Source organism: Pyrus communis, chromosome 12 (genome assembly GCF_963583255.1).
Source record: "Pyrus communis chromosome 12, drPyrComm1.1, whole genome shotgun sequence".
Taxonomy (NCBI): Eukaryota; Viridiplantae; Streptophyta; class Magnoliopsida; order Rosales; family Rosaceae; genus Pyrus; species Pyrus communis.
The window spans coordinates 21,000,570-21,024,541 of record NC_084814.1 but is presented as its reverse complement, the minus strand read 5'-3'; the positions used below and the strand labels follow the sequence as shown (position 1 = coordinate 21,024,541).

Here is a 23,972-nt window from a genome sequence, read left to right as displayed (position 1 = left end):
AGGCTTTGGGGTCGTTGTACCGTGGGCCCTTGGCCCAATACTTGGGCGAGGCCTCAAGCCTAAAACCCTAAAGCCCAAACAGGTTCTAACCTTAAACCTTTGACCCGGTCCAACCCTAAACCGGTTTGATCTGGTTTGACTGACTCGACCCGGACCCGTTGATTTTGACCCGGTCAACGTTGACCGTTAACTTTTTGGGTTTTGTTCGAAACCCCTTCTAGGCTAATTTCGACGTCCTGGACCTGTTTTTGAAGTTCGTTTTTCCAAATTAAATCGTTTGAGTATAGTTTTGTTAATTGTACTCTTTATATGCTTAGGTGCAATTTCTAGCAATAATTCCGTTATTCCTATTTCATACGGCTCATCTACGACAGAGTATCTATGAGTGGATCCCTTTTAAAATGCATGTTTTAATAGTAGAAATGCATACATGAAAAGCATGATTTAATATTTATGTTTTATGAAACATTTATCAGAAATTGATTATCATGCTATACTGAACTTATTTTAGAATACCATATTTTCTATCAAACCTATGTTCTTGTAGGGTATCTGATGGATGACGATATACTATTTAGAACATGTTTTTACACACTTCTTTATAGTATAGATGATGGATGACTTTATACTATGAAGATGTTTTTGAGATACATGTACCTATGTTTGGAAAGACTATGTTCAATGGTTTTGTGCGTATCTAGTGGCCACTTTATATATGCCTTTGGGTGGGTGTTGTAGGAGCCTTTGGGCGATTGATACTTATATATGCCTTCGGGTGGGTGCTGTAAGAGCCTTCAGGCGATTGATACTATATATGCCTTTGTGTGAGTGCTGTAGGAGCCTGCAGCCGATTGATATTTGTGAAGGAAGTGTTATGAAGGAAGAGTTTTATGTTCTGCCTTTGGGCAATTATGATGCCACTAGTTAGCACACTATATAAGAGATATGTTTTATGAAAGGTTTTATGGCATGCTAGGGTTTTCAGAAAACCTATTACATATTATGTTATATATGTTTTCATAAAACTTTGGGGGTTAGTATGTTGATAACTATTTTATTTTTTTATATATATATATATATATATATATATATATATATATATCTATGGTCCATTCATGTTTGTTTTGCGCCTCCTCAGGATATAGGAACGAGGACTACGACACGACCTACAAGGCATTCCCTTACCAGTGACATCGTGCCATCTTTTTTGCTTGACATCATTGTAATTTCACTTTCCATTTGTAATCTAAATTAGAATATGCTCTGATCATGTCATGCATTATCTTTATGAATTCATTGTTGGCAGTTGAATATTATTTATTATATTAGTTTTTGAACGAAATTTATATGCATGTTTTCCCATGTTCTCAGCATTTGCATTAATTAAATGGCTTGCGTCACCCTTGGGTGTCAGCCAACACGTCGCCATCCCGATGTCCCGAGGACATCAGGATCGGGGCGTGTCACATAATCTTTAAGACTGAAGTTGAGAAACAACTAAATAGGGAGAGTAAGATTATTAAATCCGATAGAGGAAGAGAGTATTTTGGCAGGTACACTGAGGCTGGACAACAGAAGGGTCTTTTTGTACTTTATCTCCAACAACAAGGCATTCTAGCATAGTATACCACACCAGGAACACCACAGCAAAACGGTGTTGCTGAAAGAATGAACAGAACTCTCATTGGAATGGTTCGAAGCATGATATCAAGATCCAAGTTGCCTAGTTTTCTCTAGGGTGAAGCACTCAAGACTACAAATTACATTTTGAACAGAATTCCTACCAAAGATGTTAAGAGTACACCTTTTGAAGTCTGGACTGGAAAAAAGCCAAGTTTTGGACACTTTCATGTGTAGGGGTGCAAATCTGATGCCAGATTCTATAATCCTAGTGAGAAAAAGTTAGATTCTAGAACAACAACCTGTTATTTCATCGGATACTCAGAGAAATCCAAGGGTTTTAAGTTCTACTGTCCACAAGCACACTCAAGGATCCAAGAGACTCACAATGCAGTATTTATAGAAGATCAAGATGTTGCCAATTTGTTAACAACTGAAGAATTCATTTTTGAAGAGTTACATGAGACTAAAATTGCTGATTCTTCAAATAACTACATTCAAGTACCAGTTCTTCAGAGATCTTCAATAGTTGAGGATGAAGATACAATGACTGATAATGTTCCACAACCAGTTATTGATGATCATATTGAAAATACAACTGAAGCAATTCTACTTCAAAATGATCAACCTATGCAGCAGCCATTAAGACAGTCATCAAGAATTCGAAAACTAGCAATATCAAGTGACTATATGTATTTGCAGGAATCTGAATATGATTTTGGTGATATAGATGACCCATTGACATATCCTCAAGCAATGGCTAGTCCTCAATCAGTCTTGTGGAAGAAAGCTATGAAAGAAGAGTTGGAATCTATGTCAAACTCCCTTAGGCACGAGGCCTTTTGGGAACTCACTGGCTTCGGGTTCCATCGGAACTCCGAAGTTAAGCGAGTTCGCGCGAGAGCAATCCCAGGACGGGTGACCCACTAGGAAGTTCTCGTGTGAGTTCCCAGAAACAAAATCGTGAGGGCGTGGTCGGAGCCCAAAGCGGACAATATCGTGCTACGGTGGAGTCGAGCCCAGGATGTGGTGAGGGTCTGGGCTGGGATGTGACATCAATGGAGCTAGATTTATTTTTCTAGTTTTATATGTAGATGACATCTTGATAGCTAGTTCAAATAAACAATTGCTACAAGAAACCAAGTCGAGCCCAGGATGTGGTGAGGGCCTGGGCTGGGATGTGATATCAATGGAGCTAGATTTATTTTTCTAGTTTTATATATAGATGACATCTTGATAGCTAGTTCAAATAAGCAATTGCTGCAAGAAACCAAAACCATGCTCAGTTCTAACTTTGAAATGAAAGATTTGGGGGAAGCTTACTATGTGTTAGGGATAGAAATTATCCGAGACAGAAAGAAAAAGCTTCTGGGACTTTCACAAAAGGGATATATTGAAAGGATCTTGACCAGATTTAACATGGAGAATTGTAATGGTGCTGACGTTCTTGTGAATAAAGGTGATAAATTTTCACGAGAACAATGTCCAAAAAGTGATCTAGAAAAGGAGAAGATGAAGCTGAAGCCCTATGCATCCCTTGTAGGAAGCCTAATGTATGTAGGTATTTGTACTCGACCTGATCTTGCATTCGTAGTTTGTTTGTTGGGAAGATATCAATCAAATTCAGGTGAGATGCATTGGGTGGCTGCAAAGAAAGTACTTCGATATTTGCAAAGAACAAAAGGTTTTTTGTTAGTGTATGGTAGAGATAACACATTAGAAGATGGTTTCACTGATTCAAACTTGGCTGAAGATTTAGATGAACGAAAATCAACAAGTGGTTATATTTTCATGCTCACTGGAGGTGCTATTTCTTGGAAGAGTGCAAAACAGACTATGGTGTCTACTTCTACCATGGAAGTAGAGTTTATAGCATGTTTTGAAGGTATGAAATAGGTTGTGTGGCTTAAGAATTTTATTGGTGAATTGAAAATTGTTGATTCAATTCAGAAGCCATTGAAGTTGTTCTGTGACAACAATTTAGCAGTGTTTTTCTCCAAGAACAATAAAAGGACTTCAGCTTCTCGATTGATGGATGTGAAGTTCCTTAAGGTTAGGGAAAAAGTGAAAGAAGGTGCCATCATTGTGGAACACTTAGCCACTGATTTCATGATTGCTAATCCTTTAACCAAAGCATTGCCAAATGGCGTCTTCAAAGCTCATATTACTCGAATGGGAGTGGTGGATGCTCTTGATAAGTGGGAGTGGTTATATCTATTATCACGAGCTTAAGGAAGCCTGTTGTGGAATGCTTTACAAGTGGGAATATGCTGCACAATGTTTTCTGGAAAGCTAAGTGTTCTGGTTTAGAACTTTGTGTTTTATAGCTAGTTTTATGCTTTGTAGCTAGATTTTGTTTATGTTATCTAGGTAGTTGATGTTTTCGTATAGTTCAACCCTTCCAGATGAATCTGTGATTAGTTGTTCAAGGAAAACAGTTTGATAATTCAATAAAAGCCCTTGAGTCAATATTTCGAATTTTGATAAAGATGTTGGTGAATTATAATATTTTGGTTATGTTTTGGCTTTTATGAGTGGGAATAAACTTTTGGTTTACCTATGAGCAGTGAAATGTTACTGCAAGCATGGATTGGACCTTGTGATTTATAAGACGAATCTGTACATTGTATTGCAGAGGAGTTTATGAATTCATTGTCTGATATGTGTGAGTAGTATTGTGTTGGAAACATATGTGTAAGACTTATGTGATCACCTTTATATTAAATCTAAGATGATTATTTGCTATTGTGAATCATGCTCAAGTGGGAGAATGTTAGAGTATGAGTATGATTCATACAGTTTGATAATAATCCTTGTTGTCTCGGATTGCTATAAAGAAGTCTTAATATGTTTATAAGGGTTAATTTGACTTTGGTTGGATTGAAACTCTGTGTTGATAAGCTCGGGTATAGAACTCATGCTTGTACAAGGATTTGGTCTTGTATTCCTTGTAGGATTGTTATAGGGCAATCTAGTAGTATAAAACCACAAACCGCTGCTCTCACAAATAACGCTCTTTTCGTTCCAATTAACTATAACTTGGAGAGCATTGAGTTTTGCAGAGAGGAGAATGTTGTGTATATATTCATTCATGGCTTCTTCATCCATGAACATGTCTGCATGTACCTATTATCAATAATACTTCAATATCTACATATACAAAATATATTTGAACGATGGTTGTGAGTTAGTTGATTAATTCTTGTGTTCTTGGTTAGTTCGTTATAGAATTTGTATAGTTACTCTTACACAAATTACTACGCAAATCAGAGAAACAAGAAGTTCTGGAAAAGTGTGAGATCCTCAGTTCATCTATACATGCTGAAGCGAAATTAAATTAGATATTCTACTCAATATTACAATCATAATCTTTTTAAGTGTTTATATTCCATCAGCTCAACACTTCTGCACATGACAAGAATAGAATGATCATTTCGTGTGACGAAGCACTCTCTCACATATAAAGAACGAATACCTGGCGAGTATCTTCATATGAAAGAAATGTTTCCCATCCTTCATTTGCCATATAATCACGACGAACAAGCTCCACTTGGTCTGGCCTAATTTTGTTATGTATGCCCTAGAACCAGCAAGAATGTTCAGTAAAGATTTTTTCTAGGGATTTGAGGGGTCATGTTTGTAGCCTCAGTTGCATAAAACACGTTCAAACAAGAATGACTACCCACATACCTGACCACACGTTGCTCAGGTGGGTAATTTATATACCTGCCCGTTTTCCAAAGCTCATAGAGTCCAGTCCCACGGATCACGCGTGTAGGGTAAATTTTAAGCCCATCTGCTCTGAACGAGGGGATCTCAAAGAACTCCCGATAACTCTCCATGTCTCTCTCCACCCCAACATTTGGAAGATCAGGCATCATGTATGCAACCACCTAGAGCAAATGCATTAAATTATTAGCATGAAACTGTGGAATTTTTCAGGTCGACGGGTCGAGGGTCCACTCCAACAACATTGATACTGTCCCCACTTTACTACCTGCCCAATCCTCAGGTGTGGGGTTTTATCACAGAAGGACTCGGTGTTATTTAAAGTGGGGTAACCAATCCTCAGGTGTGGGATTTTATCACAGAAGGAGGGGTTTTATCATAGAAGGACTCGGTGTTATTTAAAGTGGGGTAACCAATCCTCAGGTGTGGGGTTTTATCACATAAGGACTCGGTGTTATTTAAAGTGGGGTAATTATATTTAAAGTACTCTTCTCTTCTTCCTCTGTCCGATGTGAGACAAATGGGGGTTCCAATACTCCTCCGCATGTGCGACCCTATTTTATGGATCACACATGGAAATCCACATCGGTAACCACGTAGAGCCAGTGGGGGCTCACCCATCGGGCCGGGCCAAACGGAGACCCACCCAATCACATGGCATCTTTGGCCTACGTGGACATCGAGCGGGGCCAAAAGGGACCCACCCAATCACGTGGCAGTGCGGGCCCGTCCCGTGCCTCTGATACCATGTGGAATTTTTCAGGTCGACGGGTCGAGGGCCCACTCCAACAACACTGATACTGTCCTCACTTTACTATCTGCCCAATCCTCAGGTGTGAAGTTTTATCACAAAATGCCTCAGTATTAGTTAGAGTGGAGTAATTCTATTTAAAGTACTCTTCTCTTCTTCCTCTGTCCGATGTGGGACAAATGGGGGTTCCAACAGAAACAAAAGTAAATCAACATGAACGACAAGAATACACAGCAAAAATGCATATTGTAAACAGTCCTCAGGGCTTTTAATATTGCAGTTCATAAAGATTACGGTCATACAATTACAAACACATGCTTCTTCTTGAACTTAGACAAAGTGAATGGTAACAGCAAAACCAACTAGATTATAGTAAAATATTTTCGCTGAATTATGGGAGAGCACAATAATTTGAACGTAAGTTATAAGGTACTAGGCTGACCTTAAAACCAGCATCCTTTGCCAAGCAAAAACAATCAGCCACAGCAGCTACGGTATGACCTCTATTGGTGTCCCGAGCCACATCCTCATATGTATTCTGAACTCCAATTTCTAGTCTTGTACAACCATAAGAAAACATTTGTCTCAAGTGAGGTCCAAGGCAATAATCTGGCCTCCTGCAGAATAAAAAGTTACAACTACCTTCGTTAACTTTCTGGACCGACCAGATGAACTGGAAACTAGATGGTAAGCTAAAAATTACTGCCAACCAAGTTAAACACAAGAATGAGAAATCAACGGCTTCGAAAATAAACTAAAAACTCACGTTTCAGTGTCATTCCAGTACATTTAGTAGCACCATGCTCAGAGTAGGCAACTGCCTCTTCAACATTGGCAGAAGTGTCCCGATAACACAGTGTGCACATTGTACTGAAAACACATGCACATTGTACTGAGAACACAAATTCAGTACCAGTTATAAGGCGACAACTATGCATACTACTCAGTCATGGAAATCTGCAAACCCGAAAAAAAATTCTTTAAGATCTAAACATAGAACAGGCCAAACCTTGTCTACACTGTGGTAATAGATTTTTAGTTGAGGGACCATAGCTGCACGTTTTAATGAGTTGAGGGACCAATGGTAATGGAATTTTAGTTAAGGGACCATTTCTCCAATTGAGTTAAAGTTAAGGGATTATTACTACAATTTACTTCAAAATTTTAAACGATAATGCTAGAAATGTCAAAATTTTAAACCAAATTTATAAATTAAATGATATGTCACGAATACAAAATAACCACGTTAATCAACTAGCATTATCCAATTTTAAAAGCTAGGTATCTGTGTCTAAACGCCTCTTATTTTTAGTCCTTTTAATTTTGTTTAAACTGAAAAAATAAAAATTTAATTTTAAATTAAAAAAGGCTTTTAATCCAGCTGTAAGAAACTGCATACATGTTAAAATTTGAATAGAAGTATCACCAGCAGCCGATGTAGTAATACCATACCATCTAATAATTTTTTAGGTGAAACCATAGTGAGTTAAAACATTCGTCACAAAATTTGCCTCTCTAAAACAATATATTCGAAAACTCGATGAAAAACAATAAATATTGAAAATGAAAAATGGGCCATAATCTCATCAATGACAGATTCAGTTTCAAACCAATATTATTACATCAAAATACATGCAAACAAACAATAATATAAGTTCTTGTTACACAAACAGAATCTTGGCCATTATTCTCATCAGTGACAGATTTAGTTCCAAACCAATATTATTACATAAAAACACACGCAAGCAATCAATAATATAAGTTTCAGTTACACAAACAGAATCTTGGGCATTATTCAATTTCACAAAGGGCAAATAAGAAACCAAGATCGATCAATGTTTGCAACTTCACACAACACACAAACAATGGACGGATTCTTCCTTGCAGGGCGAATGACTCAACACGTATATAGTCAGCTCTGTTACTATAACGAAAGTCGAGATTCACTGCAAAATCAACTGGCACAAAGAAGAACTCACTACAGTCTCACAAATGCTTCTGAGGCTTGATTCTACAAAAAAGATATTACAAAACAAAATAAACACAATTACCGAATAAAATCTCAATGCATGCATATTTTATCTCTTTGCCAGACTTCTGTATAAGATTGGACATGCAAATTGCAAGGGAAAATGATTTTTACACTCTGATGCACTAATTTCTCTTTTTCGTAGCCTTAGAATTGAACAAATCAAAACATTAACGAACAAAAACAAGAGGAGGGGAGTATAAGGAAAAAAAAAAGGAGTATGAAAATCATCAACCTTTCTAATGTAATAGTTAAAAGGGTTTTTATCACCAATGGTCTATGAAATTGACTTACCCATCAAAATGATTATTGAAATTGAAAATCGATCGACGTAGCCATTGAAAATTGACGTTACAAATCATTTTGGTCATTCCGTTAAAAATCTGTTATGTTCTGATGTGGCACATAACTGGGTTCCACAAGTTTAATTAAATATTATTATTAAATTAAAAATATTTGTATAATTAAAAAACAATTTTTGTTTTTCAATAATTAAAAACTTGAAAAATAAAAATGGAAAAAAGGGAAGAAGACGAACAGTTCATCTTCTTCTTCGCTTCCCAGACACACACACATTTATGCTTTGTAACCCATGAATCCCAGACAAAAGCAAACAACTTTTGGAAAAAAATTAGGAACCCACGAGCCCAAACTCCAAAGAAACCGAAGGAGAAGACCAGCATCTATGGCGGATTTGAGACTCACCCCAACTTTCCTTAAACAATCTAACTTCCCATGGACTCATTACCCAATTTACAAACAAATGTTCAAAGATTATGTCTAACATGGGAATCTTGTAATTTACATGTTTGCAATATTTAGGATCAGATTTATTGATTTGAATCAATGATTGCATTTTTTTATGGTCGTTTTCAAAACGCGCGCCTCTAATTGTTGTTGATGAACTCTGTAATTCATGACTGAAACACACAGATGGCCCATCAGGTTACATGTGCGACGGGGTGGTGAGGGTGTAGTGGTTGCGGGGGTGGGAGGGGAAAAAGAAGAAGAACAGAAGATGATGAACTGTTCATCTTCTTCATTGTTTCCTTTCTTTTTTTTTCTTTTTTTGTTGCTTTTTTTTCAGTTTTTAATTATACAAAATGAAAATTTGTTTTTTATTAATTAAATATTTTAATTCTTATAACTATACTCAATTAGACTTGTGAGACCTAGTTATGTGTCATATCAACACATAATAGAATTTTTGACAAATTTTTAATGGAATGATCACATTGATTTGCGACATCCATTTTCAGGGACTACATTGATCGATTTTCAATTTTCAGAGAACATCTTGTTGAGATGAGTCAATTTCAGGGATTATTTATAATATAAACCCTAGTTAAAATGATTATATTGTGAAATTTTTTTTTTACAAAAATGTTACTTTTACCACATTTTTCTTACTCTATTTGTACCACCTCTCTAATAGAAATGAGATTACATATGTTAAGGGGCTCTACCTATATTAGACAGGTGGTACGAAAAATGTGGTAAGTCTAGCATTACTCAAATTTTATGCAAGGATAATGATTGCGTACCTTTTATGAGAGTGAATACCAAACAATCTTTCATAACACCACCTATTTTGTATGTTGTAATACAGGTGGATATCAGGAATGTGCTGTACCTTTAGTTGATCCATGCCTCCTTTTACGGACTCTATAAGTTGCACTGGAACATGCGCCAGCATCAAGCGTTCTACTTTAGCAAGGAACTCAATGCCCTGCGGCAATGTCTTTAACTCCATGCAGTTCTTTATGAATAAGACCTCGAGATTTGGCATCGCCCCTTTCTCTATAGCTATACTATTCAATAAGGGGAAGTTGCTCAACGTCAAAGACTTAAGCTTTATGAAGCCTCCGGAGAAACACAAACGTTCGCCAACATAAGCATTATATAGCATAAGCCTTCCAAGATTCGGCAATGCTTGAATATGAGGTAGCAAATCTTCTTCAAGTCTAGACCAATGTAGATATATACATGTCAAGTTATGGAGTGAACCAAACCAAAGAGGTACCTGTTCTAGTTTTCCAACCAAAATAACCGTTTGAAGGTCTGGAGGAGGCGAATGTAGTGCATTAACTCGAAGAAACTCCTCTTCATCACTTGCCATCAAAAACAAATAGTGGAGGAGCTTAAACTTTTGAAGGGAGCCACATAGGTCCATCTCATCACTTGCTTTCACATTTGTAATACCGATCCTTCTAAGTTGGGTCATGTTCTTGATGACTTTAATAATGTTTCCATCTGATTCAACACATGACAAAACTTGCAGTTTTTGTAATTTACTTAGATCAGATGCTGCTTTTGTCCCATTGACATATCTAAAGCCCTCCCAATCACCAGTGTAACGATACATGATCAGATGACGTAGGTTTAGTAACTTGTAGATTGCTTTCGGAAGTGCCTTTATCTTACTGTCACGGATGTTCAAGGTTTGAAGGTTGCGAAGCCGTCCGATGGATTCTGGAAGCTCCTCAATTAAAGTTCCCTTTAAATTTAAATACCTTAAGTTGAACAAGAACACTAGTTCATCTGGAAATCTATCAATTGGAGCATTCTCCAAATCTAGAACTCTCAACAACTTGAATCCAGAAGGTAATCTCTTTAACGCGCCAAAGACAAGAAAGGAGCGAAGCTCTGACATACCTGTGCAAGAATCAATTTCTCTTTCAGTTGTTTGAATTGACATTCGGCGGATTTCAGCTTTATCTACTATTCCTCTACCAACATATGCAGCACCAAACTTTTCCTTTTTTGATGTCGACAAAGCAAGCACACGCAAAAGATCATGCATCTTACATTCTTTTGGTCTTCCAGCTTCATTCCTAATTTCAACTTGTAGCATGCTACGAGCAATAAGTTCCGCAAGATAGCCCTCTGCAACTTCTTCTGGTGTGACCTCATCACTTGGTTCAACAAACCCTTCAGCTATCCACAACCTGATCAACCTTTTTCTTTTGATGAGATAATCTTCTGGGAAAAGGGCACAATATAGGAAACATGGCTTCAACCGGTTGGGCAAATTGTTGAAACTAAGCAACAAGATGCTGCTCATTGGTTCTAGCATAGGATGGTTAGTCAAGTGCTCATTCAAGCTGTTATATACGCTTCTCCATTCCAATGATGACCTCTTGGAAGACATTAGACCACCTAAAGTTACCACTGCCAGAGGTAGGCCTTTACACTTTGCCACAAGTTTCCATGCTAATGATTCAAGCTCTGGTGGACAAGATTTATTTTCGTAAGTTGAGAATGCTTTCTTACTAAAGAGCTCCCAAGCTTCATTGTTTTCCAAAGGTTCAATTTCAAAGGAACGACTTTCAACTTCAAAAGAATAGAATGCTATGTCTTTCTTTCGAGTTGTAAGCATGATTCGACTTCCATGATGTCTATTAAGAAGTGGTATCCTTATTTCTTGCCAAAGTTTAATATCCCACACATCATCCAATACAACGAGGTACCTTTTAGACTTCAAGTATGTCGACAACATCTCTAACAATTCTTTGTAACTCATGGAATCCAAACGTTCATTCACCTCTTCCTTTCTTCCTTGGTGGAATTGCTTGATCAGATTTTTGAATAAGTCTTCGATCACATAAGTTTGAGAAACAGTGATCCATGCATAACAGTCAAAATGCCGCTTTACATTTTCGTTGATGAAGGTATTGGCAACAAGAGTTGTCTTGCCTGATCCTCCCATCCCGACCACAGACACAACCATTTCATTTTCCTCGCCATTCATCAACAATCCCATTAACATTTGCTTCTTGTCTTCAATCCCGATTAGTTCGTCTTCCATAATATAAAGAGAAGACTCGGCTTTGTTCTTCACCCATCTGGGAACACTATCCGAACTTGTTCCTTCTATTGTAGAGACACCATATCTCTCATTTCTCTCTGGAATGGCTTTGATCTTTTTTGTGATTTTCTGTAATTTTTTGGCTATGCCATGCCTAAACCAAAGATTCTTTGGAAAGTAAATGGTTTTGTAGAGCCATTTTGCAAATGGAGCCGCACTTTGCTGGTCATATATGTGATACAGGAACTCATCAATGACATTTTCTGCATCGCAGGTCAAATCTCTGACGCTTGTAACCCACGTTTTCTCTCCTTCTGTTCGTAGTTCCTTGCCTTCAGCATCTATTAAGAAAGATTTCATGCTTATGAGCTCCAGCTTAAGCTCATCAACTTCATCTCGAACTGCCGCTACGGAAGATGCTTCGTTCTCAAGAATGGCCGCAATTTTCCCAATCAATAATGATGCAGCTGACTCCATTTTGGCCTTCGATACTTGGTATGCAATCTATCTACAGAATAGACAAGTTTCAAAACAACAGAAAAAGAAAAAAGAAAGCAATGGATAAATTTTTGTATTTTACAAACTATGTGCTTAGTTTTCAAAACGAAACCACAAACCAAAAGAAATCAAGATCTAAATAAGGTACCTGAAATTGTCTAGTACTCAAGAAATTTAAATTTCTGTTCTTAGCTTTCATTTAGTTTAACGAAGGGCCTAACTTAGTCCAAAAACTACTTTCTCGAGTCTTTGTTCCAAGAACACAGAATTAAAGAATTTGGTTTAAGAATATGTTTGATAATATTCGAACTCGTTCAATCTAATTCTTCCACCAAATGTCGTGGTTTTTTTGTCAGTGTCAAGGATAACAAAAAGTCCCAATTCTTTGTAGGTGGCAGTTGACAAGTTCCACAAAATTGTTGTTAAGTGAAAGTGCACACGTCAAAAAGAAGATTGCAGATTGAACTCTACACAAAGGCCTAAAAATATTTTGCACGACCCGTTAATTGGATAGGAAACGATATGAAAATAATAGGTTTTGGGTCAACACGTTATCTATAGTTCTGGAAATCCCCACCTAGCACCGTCTAGGAGCTACGCGGTTGTCCGCCGCCCAGATTAATTCCTAAGTATTTGAAAATTAAGAAAGGGCGTCTAGACCTACCTAGGCGTCCGCCTAGACCTGTCGAAGTCATGACTCTCACTTACATAGAAAATAAATAACTTTTAGGTTGCATTTTATTTTTTCAATAAATTGTAATAGACTTGTTGAACACTTTCATTTTGCATTTTTATTTTTTAATAAATTGTAATAGACTTGTTGCATACTTGGATGAGCACTCATTATGATACACCCCTATCCGAAATGTCCACCTGGACAACCGAATCAAGCTATACAGGCTGATTCCTAGAAGGTGACAAAGCCATAAAGTGATAGTGATGTGGAAAGTGTGGACTAATTTAAAAATAGAGTAACTAATTCTAGAGTGTCCATGTGAGGGGCGTTGAACCCTTTTCACACAAGTAATGTCAGAGCATAACTAAATTTAGTAAAAGATAGAGTAAGAACATTTATAGCGAAAGGAGAAATCCTCCTACATGTCAACTCTAGCCAACAATCCTCGTCGTCACACAAGCTCTGACACTAAAATCTTGGGGGGGCAAAAAAGAAGGATGAGTAGGACTATAAAAGTTTTGAAAACGTGCAACACCCTCGTTGTAAAACAAGCATAAGTCATAGCTCATTAATATGTAGGCACATAAGTCTATTGTAGAGATATTCTGACAATGGAACAGGCTGGGCGTAGATTTTACATTGTAGTACTACATCACATAAAGCTGGCGCTAAGCACATCACTATGAGTCCAAAATCTAACCTAGGGATAGGCTAACACCTAACTTTGGATCCAAAGCGAATATCAATAGTACACATGAACATACATGTGAAGCTGGTCCTAGACCCAAGACAATACAAATAACTAAGAGACACTGTGCAAACATGTAATAATGAGCAGACAAGATGTAAGGATGTCATGTCACAAGTTTATGCTTACGAATACTATTATAAAATTGAAGTATAGGAAAAGTCTATTTGTAAAACTAAACATGACATGTCACATATATGCACAAACAGTTATCGAGGAAAACCATATACTAGGTTGCAGGGACACTCCAACATGCCCCCAACACGCCCCCAACACGGGTTTGACATGGTCAAGACACGGTAAAGGCATTTTTGTAAATTTGAAAAATAGTTTGAGTGAGTTTTGGAAACATTGAAACATTTGGGGCAATTTAGAAATACAAAAACTAAAGCCTAAAGGCAACCTGACCTAACCTAACTTGATTCTCTAATTTGCGCCTTCCCTCCACTTCTCTTCTCCCACTCTTCCTCTCTTTCGAAGCAACCTATGCAGCCCCTTCTTTATGGACAATGATTGTTTGCCCTCCCACTTCGGTGCCCTCCTATTTTGTGTGGTCACAGTTAAGCCATATTTTATATTATTTTTTTTATAGAGATAATAAGACAAAAATGAATAATAATATAAAATGTTGACGTGATTAACCGTGACCACACAAACAAAAGGCCACAGGAGGGCAGACAATCCTTGTCCCTTCTCTACAGCCTCTACTCCACTTGCATTCTATTTTAATTGGAGGTGAGTGGTTGATGTTCCACTCACCCTCTTTATTTATAAATGATGTTAGGCTTATTTTTAAAATTTTTTATTGGGCATAAATATATCTTTCTTGTTTTAATTATTATACTTGTTATTATGTTTGTGTTATTTTAGTTAATATGTATGACGAATTCACTGATGAACATAATTATTTTATTTTATTATTTTTTATTATATTTTTTTTAAAATAGCACAATTGGTAGCAAATTACGATTATCTACCCTTTTCGTGTTACATTTTAACATGTCCTAATCGTGTCCGTATCCTATTTTTTAAGATTTATCGTGTCGCTATATTGTCGTATAACGTATCGCCTTGTCCATGTCCGTGCCCATGTTTGTGAAACTTAGACCATACATACATACATATATATATATATATATATAATACTCGGAAAAACCAAAAGACCCACTCATAGTCCATTCATCGAGTCAAAACCGCCTTGCAGGTTTTTGGAAGTCCTTGAGATACGCTTCACCCAATTACGAAACCACTTGTGTAAATATTAATTACGATCGTAAATTCAAATATTGTACAAAGTACGGTCATTGAAGAAAATATATTAAAATAATTGAATTTAGGAAAACGGAAGGCGATTTGAACTCGGCACGTTGAAAAGTTTAAGGAGGGACCCTGGGTTCCTTCACGCACCGCTGTACACACTGCCACAGGGCGGCGACTTGGGAAGTCAGTCCCTCACCGGAATATTCTCGGATTCAAATAGAGCTCAGATTAACTCGGGTCGAAGTCACGCTTAAGAGCTCTGCTCTCATTTCTGGCCTTGGTGGCTAGTAAAACCTTCCATGGTGGCGAGGTTGGTAACGCCAGCCGTAAAAAATGGTGAATGATGGTGGTGTTCCTGCTGCGTTTCTGTGCAGCGTGCGTAGAGATAAGGTCGAAAGAGAGTGTGAGAGAGAGATGAGAGGTTTGGTGATCTGGTGGGGTGGCCGTTCTCTGGTGCTCGGCTTCTCTGTAAACACAGAGAAGGGAGCGATGACGAGAGTTGAGAGAGAGAGAGAGACAGTGAGGGAGATAGAGAATTAAGGCAGATGAATGAGAATGAGAGAGTTTGAGTGTTTTAAGAGAATGAGCATGACATCGAAAGAGTGTGAGAGAGAGATGAGAGGTTTGGTGGTCTGGTGGGGTGGCCGTTCTCTGGTGCTCGGCTTCTCTGTAAACACAGGGAATGGAGAGATGACGAGAGTTGAGAGAGAGACAGACAGTGAAGGAGATAGAGAATTAAGGCGGATGAATGAGAATGAGAGCAGCCACATCATTTAATAGGGTTCATATTATAATATTTTTAACGTATAAAAAATTATACTTTTGTCACGTGGCAGCCACGTCAGCATTTAATAGACCAATAGATGGAAAATCTAATGGATGTATTATTTTGAAATAAAATAGTACATAAGGTATGAAAGTGAAATGTTTTAAAGATATTGTATGAGGTTGTAATAGACCTCAACTTGAGGGTGTATTATGTAATTTACCCTTAAATAATTGGTAATGCATAGATAAGAGTAGAATTACAATAATGCCCTTGATGTTCTGAGTTTCATAAAATCTTCGTCGTAACTTAAACGTAGTGACGAGCATTACGAGAATATGTGTGTGCATGTCTTTGGTCAACCCTAAAAAATAATTAATTATGCATGATGCCTAATTAAATAAATACTAACGGAGACGAGCTTACTTGCTTGCTTAAAGAAATCAACGAATAGGTTCTCAATATTAGAGTTTGCAGCCTACAGTACTGACAATCCATTGTTATCTCGATAAACAAGCCATGGATTCGTGAGGGTGCAAAATTAATATTTTGCTCCTAATTTGGGAAATTTCCATAAATTGTTCGATTTACACTTCGCTCACGCTCATGTGTTTGTAAAGACACGTACTATCTAGAAAGACGTGAAAAGGGACAAAGAGTGACAAGGACCCAAATTTCCACTTAGCCCCTAAGGGGAGTTTTTGTAATTTTCCAATGTCAGAGAGTAAAATATGTTTAAATTCGGGACGGGATGTGACACATTATATGCTTGTTTCCTATATTTTTAATATGTTCTAATATTTTATAATCTATATGTCATTTTATTTTGCAATTTATGTACATACAATTATGTATGTTTTTAAGAATAAGTAAATATTTATTTATATGTTATATAATAAATTTAGGTAATATTATTGGTACTCCAAAAATCTAGCTGTGTACTTTTCATAAGAGTTTTTTTTTTTTTGAAAGTTTAGACTCTAGAGTGTACAATTAGATTTTTACTACCAATAACAATTCCGTAAATTTAAGTAAAATTTAAAAAAAAAAAAAAAAAACCACCTAGGCCAAAGGCTAGCCCCCCCCTCCCCTAGCCCGTCTAGACGCCTTTGTTTGCCACCCGATTAGAGTTTAGCGTGATTCGTTAACGATGCAGGTCATTATTGAGTAGTCCATTAAGAACCTGATAAGATATGGTTTCCCATATCTAGATATTTGGTATATTAAATTCTTGCATGGCTTGTTAACTGAACATGAAATGACACGACCGTTTAACGAATTTAATAGTTATCAGGTCATCTGCTAAAAATTCGTTAAGACAACAGGTTTGACACAACACGACCTATTAAGATAATGGGTATAACATAAAAACAAAATAAAAAACATGATAAACATGACCCATTTGCTTGCTTAAATTATTTAAATAAAACACCAAATAATATTGATTAGACTTGCAACCAAATTCAACTTAACGGTCAATAACTTACCCCTTTTTATGCTAGCAAATATTGTTGAAGCCGAAATCGAATTTGAAATCTTGTTTTCAAGGCTGAATACTCGAACCTGAGTGACATATATAATAAGAAACAACAAGTGAAACAAAAAATCAGATACAGCTCATAAGCAATACTTTTTTCCAGATAATTTCTAGAAGGATATTGCATATGGCAATAAGAGTGCAGAATAACATACTTGGGGGCACTTGGAAGCTCACAAAAAGAGTTGCAAAGATACTCCCTTGTCAATGAACTCAATGAAAATATCAAATATGAGACGAAGACATTGAAGTTCACTCTCAAAAATATGTCTGTACCCCTTCACGTCAATCTCACAAGCCTTTTATTCATTTTCATTTGATCAGGATGGTGAAGCAAGTAAAATGCAAAACCCCACATTAAAATTAAGAATAATCAAGCTCAAACTGGTGACCACGACGAAAAGCAAGTGAAAATACAAAAACTCACGTTAAAGTTAAGAATAATCATGCTCAAACTGATAATCACAACTTAGAAGCAAGTTAAAATACCAAAACTCACATTCCAAGTTAGGAATAAGCAGGCTCAAATTAATGATTCCTACCAAGAAAAAGATTATAACTTTTTGACAAAGACCAATACTTTTGGAAACCGTGAAACTGAAACCACGTAGGATGGGACTTGGATCCTCTCCTGAGTCCAAGTCCTGTAGGATGTACTTTGCAAGCTGACAATAATTAACGAGGTGGGGTCGGGGTCCTATTAAAGTTAAAAATTCGGATTTAAGCTCTTGTAGTATATTTTGTTAGTAAATTTAATTCAAAAGTGATTTTTTTGTTAACGATCTGTTAATACATGGGTAAAATTGTACCTTGACACTTACTGGAATTTTGGTTTAACTGCTATCTGAGTTTTCAATTTCTGATCGGTTAGAATTCTATTAGAGTTGGCAAGCAACAGGAATGGATTCTTACTGTGTGGCTTTGAAAAACACCCATTTGAGAAGACCAAATGGTTTCTGCAGTGGTGATTCTGGGTTTTTGGGGGAGAGGGTTAGAGGGAGTTTCAATAACAGGCTTTGGGCTAATCAGTTGAGAACTGACAAGAGGAAGGTGATACCTGGAGCTTTTCTTGCTGTTCTAAACTCAAAAGATGCCGAAGTTGTCGTAAGTTAATCCTTTCTTACGTTCGATTGCCCATTTGATAATTTTTGAGATGAATAAGTAATTTGCATGATCACTGCCATTTGTGTATGTTAATATTTGTTATTTCGTTAACTTTATATGTATGATGAATTATGAAAAATGTTTTCTTAATCATGGGTTCGGTCTCAGACTCTGCAAATGCCATCGTTACCTAGGCGGAGAGTAGACCCGAAAAATGTAGCTTCGATTATATTATGACTAGGAAGAAGAAGTGCACATGTCAAAGTACAATTTTATCCATGTATTAACATATAGTTAACAGAAAAATCATTTTTGGATTAAATTTGCTAACAGAGTACACCACAGGTTTAAATCCGAGTTTTTTTAGCACGGGGCTATCTTTCGAATACTTTATAACCACATGGATCATTTATCCGATTCGACAAAAAAAAAAAAAAAAGGCAAAAAAAAAGAAAAAGAAAGCTCTTATTTTACATCCCAAGGTTTTAGAAAATCACTCAAGCACACTGGAATTACATTACAAAAGTTTATGATAAATGTTAAAGATACTATTTTAAAAATAGAATTCTTTAGGGACAATCCAACACATTATGATTTTAGCATAATTCTCTTATTACGTTATAAAATACTATGAAAAAAGATGATGTGACGGAAAGTTCATGAGAAGTCCTACCTTAAGAAAGTTTCTTTAGCATTTTTAAATTTACACTTAAAAAAAAAATCAACTATTTATCAAGTCTCTATTTCAACACCGGTAAAATCAAGTACTTTTCAAGTCTCTAATTCAATACCTGTCATGGATAAGCTACTAGTTCAATAAGGTAATAATCACAATGCATTTAATTCATCGGGAGCAATAATAGTACATGAATGTAATGATTGCTCTTCATTCTATAATGTTAATCCAGTTAACAGATAACTAAATTTCTCTTTTCATTAGTCTTTTTTTTTTTAACTCTCAGTCTGCAATTTTGAAACACAATTTGGTCATTTTATCGGACTTTAACTGAAAGGGCTTCGCTCCCTTATTTCGTGACTTTGGGCTGAACATAGATCTTGGTGCTTCGAGAGTCTCTTGACTGCTTTTAATTTTATGTTTCTATGAATCTCATACTTTCCTAATTGTCGACTCCAACGAATGATCATAGTTATTCATTTGCATTGATACTTTTCCAATAATTTTAGTATGCATGACACATTTATCGTTCTATGAATCTCATACTTTCCTAATTGTCGACTCCAACGAATGATCATAGTTATTCATGACACATTTATCGTTCTATGAATCTCATACTTTCCTAATTGTCGACTCCAACGAATGATCATAGTTATTCATTTGCATTGATACTTTTCCAATGATCATAGTTCATAATAATTCTATATCAATATCCAAATAACATTTCCAACCAATAATTTTCTTCGACGAATATCAACTGAGAAAAGAAGGCTATGTCTTATTTTCGTGTTGTGAACAAGATTCGACTTCCAAGCTTCTACGAAAGTGGTATTCATATTCCTTCCCAAAGTTTAGACTCCAAGTAGCTCAACGTCTTTACCAATTCTTTAATTCGTGGAATTCAAACGTTTAGGGATCTATTCCTTTCTTCCTTGATCAAATTTCTTGACCACTCTTTCAGATGTCTTCAATCACATAGGTGGTCATTTTATTTTGTTTTTTGTTTTTTTATTAAAAAGTGAGGTTAGTTTTATTTTAAAAAAAAAAAAAAAAAAAAAGTTACCAAAATCGGACAATGGTTGGGCGATTTCTCCGAACGTGGGCATTTTTTTTATTTTTATATCTGATGTATAATAATAATAATAATAATAATAATTTTATCTTTATATTGTAAATGTTATGTATTAAAAGTAAGGTTAAAATAGAAAAAATAGGGTTTGATTGTCATTTTGAAAAAGATGTTGATTAAGCCTCTTTGCATAATAATATTACTAGTATATGTGCGTGTGAACATTTGTTTTTAAAATGGAAGGAGATGGAAGGAGGGAGGAAGATAGAGAACGTAGGAGTGGAGAGAGAGGGGAGAGAGGTTTTTTTTTTTTTTTTTTTTTTTTTTAGAGATATGCGTGTGTGGGTGAGGCTTTACAAAAAAATAGCAATATTTGGTTTGTTTGATTATATTAATGGCCATATTTCTTTTTTATATTCAGTTTTGATTAAAGAGATAGAATGTTAATTTTATGGGATTTTAATTGACGCAAAGTTTCATTAATATATATGTGGTTTAGATTATATAGATTAGCATATGGGCACACATTTAGAAATTTTTTTATTTTTGCTTTTGAAATAGGAGAGAGGAAGGGAGTGATGGAGAACGTGTGAGTGAGAAGTTTTTATTTTTTTTTAGAGCTATGTTATAATTACATGTAGGTGAGATTTTGAAAAAAATATTAGCAAAATTTAGTTATGTGAAATTATATTTTTGCCCATATTTCTTATTCATGTTCTGTTTTAATTAGAGAGTTAAAATGGTAATTTTTTAGAATTTTGGTTGACAATGAGTGTTTTATTAATTAGTAAAGGTATATTAAATATGTATTTTCAATTAAAAAAAAAAAGAAAAAAAAAGCAGCATCTAGCATAGCTAGCACGACACAAGCAGAATTAGATTATTGTTGTGGGGTGCACTGGGCTAAAGGTTTCAAATATGGGATGGGTCGGCCCATCTTGTTTATTAAATGAACCAGCATGAGCACGACACGAGGCACAATTGAGCTGGGCTTAATTAGGTTAGGTTTGCATGTTGTAGTGAGCATTGTTTAAAATATCGTTACTGGTAGAAATAATAATATGTAAATTTGTGAAAATATCGATGGATATATCGATATTGATATTAATATCGGTTTTTTTTTTATGGAAATTATGAAAATTTAAAATAAAACTTTAGGGAATATCAAACACTGGTTCAAACGAAATATAAGAGTTTCTTCGATATTTAACCGATATGTCAGAAATATTGACGAAATCTATTGATTTTAGCTGAAATGTTAGAGTTTTTTCTATATAGGGTGATGTTTAGACTCAACCCTCCGTTTCCATATCTTTTTGTGAGAACGTAGGAACCAAAAATTTAGGGACATGATAGGAACCATATGAAATTGAAAAGAGAATGGCCAAAAAAAACACGCTTGGAGATCATAGAAAGATAGTAGTGAGAATGTAGAGTAACATATTCTTGGATATATGAAATGAACTTTTAACAGCATTCACCCAATGCCCTCGAAATCCTGCTGTGTTCAATTTCCCCGTCACCCAAACCTCACTTTTTAACGGTAGTCTTCCCGAATCGAAGCACTACTGCATTTGAGTCCCATAGGCCTCATATTCCAGAGATCAAATCTTCTGCACCCAAAATAGGTGTAGGTTCTCTTCGCGTTTGGTTGTAGGCTTGTAGCATGATGCAATAAATTAGATCATAAAACTATTTCCTTGCTTTAATATGTTGGGATTTAGAACACTTGTCCAATTAGTGCAAGAAGCAACTTCTGTACAAGATGGCATTGTATAACCCGGATAAAGAAACATCCAAGTGATCATCTTTCCTCTCTTGAGATCTGTCTTTTGTCCTTTGGTATTCCCGGGAAGGGTAGTTAGCATCTGGAGTTGTTTCAAAGTCCGAAGTACCATTCTGCCTCTGCTTCAAGCATACTTGCATGATACATCAATGCTTAGCTGATTTATGCGAAGCTTTGCATTGCGACGCTGTGATGAATACCAAGTCGAGCAAAACCAAATGCAATCCTGCAGCTGTTGCACTGAATCACCACCTATGTGACCTTGTTTGATCTTTTTTCCCTTGTTTCCCCCTTTTACAATGCAGGGTCTTGCCAATAGCTGTTTTCCGATTAATCAAAGTCCTTGAGCACGCCATCTTAATGGTATCATTTCTTCGTTGTCAACCGAAGCTCTACCACTTGTGCGTTTATTTTACTTGTGTTTACACTTTGGTTTATTGGTAGAGTTTTTCTTGCACCAATTTGTCACGCTCATACTTTTTCCTAGAGGAGGAAAGATAAGGTCTCAGTCTCTTACTGCAGTTGGTTTCGCTATAAAGAATGAATTGTGCCGCAGTTTCAATCTTCTGGCTTATGTTCCATCGCAGTTCCAATACATTTAGTAGCACCATGCTCGGAGTAGGCACCTGCCTCTTCAACATTGGCAGAAGTGTGTCCTGATAACGCATCGTGCAGATTTCTAATAAAGTAATCACGGCAATCCGCGGGCAACGACACGAAAGGACCGCCCATTAAGATGAACTCGACCTGAAGACACAAATTCAGTACCAGTTATAAGGCGACAACTACACATATTACTCTATCACCGAAATCTACAAACCCGAAAATAAATTCTTTAAGCTCTAAACATAGAACAGGCCAAACCTTATCTACATTGTGACCCAATCTCTTCAGCTGATCTATCCTGCTTCTAGCCTGGACATATGGGCTGTATCTAAACACACAAAACCAAAAGATTAACTACCAAATTAACTTCACTAATCCAATTTTAAACACCAATTCCTTCAAATAATCTCTTCATTACAAAGCTCTCAATTTCATGCTGAAAAATCAATCAAGCCAAAAACTTAAAACTTCGAAACGAATCATGAATAACATAAAACTTGAATTCCCTATCAAGTGTTCGATAAAATACGTCAATGAACTCGAGAAAGCCATACCTTGCCCGAATTGCGCGCATGCTAGTAGGCTGGTATTCATTGTAAGACTGAGTGCTGCACTCGAAGTCCGAATCGGGACCGCCGGGGCAGTACACGCAAATATTTCCGGTGGTGGCGATGTGGGGGCACCGATGAGGCTTCGACATCACGGCCACGACGGCAATGCCCGAGGCGGTTCGGACCGGCTTGGCCCGGAGCTTGGGGAGAAGAGCCTTACGGTCCGACTCCGGCAGAGCCGCAATCATTTCGACCAGCTTCGGCGCACGTGAGAGGCCGTACTTGCGGCACACGGTGGTCTTGAGGGCGTTTAGGTCGAAGTTTTGGCCCTTCCGGGAGAGGTTGACCATGGAGCTGACGATTTCGGCGCTGGCTCGGACCGGGCATTTTCTTCGGATAGCCCATGGGCCTCGAATCCGCCCCGACCAGGTTGGGGTTGCTTTCTGGCGGGCTCGGATACTGGCAGCACTGCAGTCGCCATGGGAGGGAAGAGGGAGGGGAGTAAAAGAGGGACAAGGATTGTCTGCCCTCTCCGGTGCCCTTCTGATTGTGATTGTGATTGTGTTGTCACGGTTAAACCACGTTAACATTTTATATTACTATTTATTTTTGTTAACGTGACTTAAGTGTGATCACACAAAACAAAAGGGCACAGAAGACACTGAAAATGAAAATGGGAAGGTAGACAATCCTTGTCCGTAAAAGAGCCTATCTCAAAATTTTAAAACGCCTCTTATTTTTAGTTCTTTTAATTTTGT

The 23,972-nt window shown here is 36.8% G+C and overlaps 2 protein-coding genes across 2 annotated transcripts; both read right to left on the bottom strand.

Moving 5' to 3' along the window:
* Window positions 1-5,021: 5,021 nt before the first annotated feature.
* Window positions 5,022-23,804, bottom strand: LOC137710156 (elongator complex protein 3-like). Its single transcript, XM_068449104.1, is given in 7 exon segments — window positions 5,022-5,198; window positions 5,200-5,513; window positions 6,543-6,714; window positions 6,863-6,917; window positions 22,684-22,804; window positions 22,922-22,991; window positions 23,218-23,804. Coding segments are annotated over 7 exon segments (1,443 nt in total). The 3' UTR covers window positions 5,022-5,074.
* LOC137710386 (disease resistance protein RPM1-like) lies at window positions 8,087-12,414 on the bottom strand. Its single transcript, XM_068449350.1, has 2 exons — window positions 9,674-12,414; window positions 8,087-8,111 (listed from the first exon to the last, which is right to left on the bottom strand). Exons 1-2 carry the CDS (start codon window positions 12,412-12,414, stop codon window positions 8,087-8,089), a joined length of 2,766 nt encoding a protein of 921 aa, XP_068305451.1.
* Window positions 23,805-23,972: the final 168 nt, after the last annotated feature.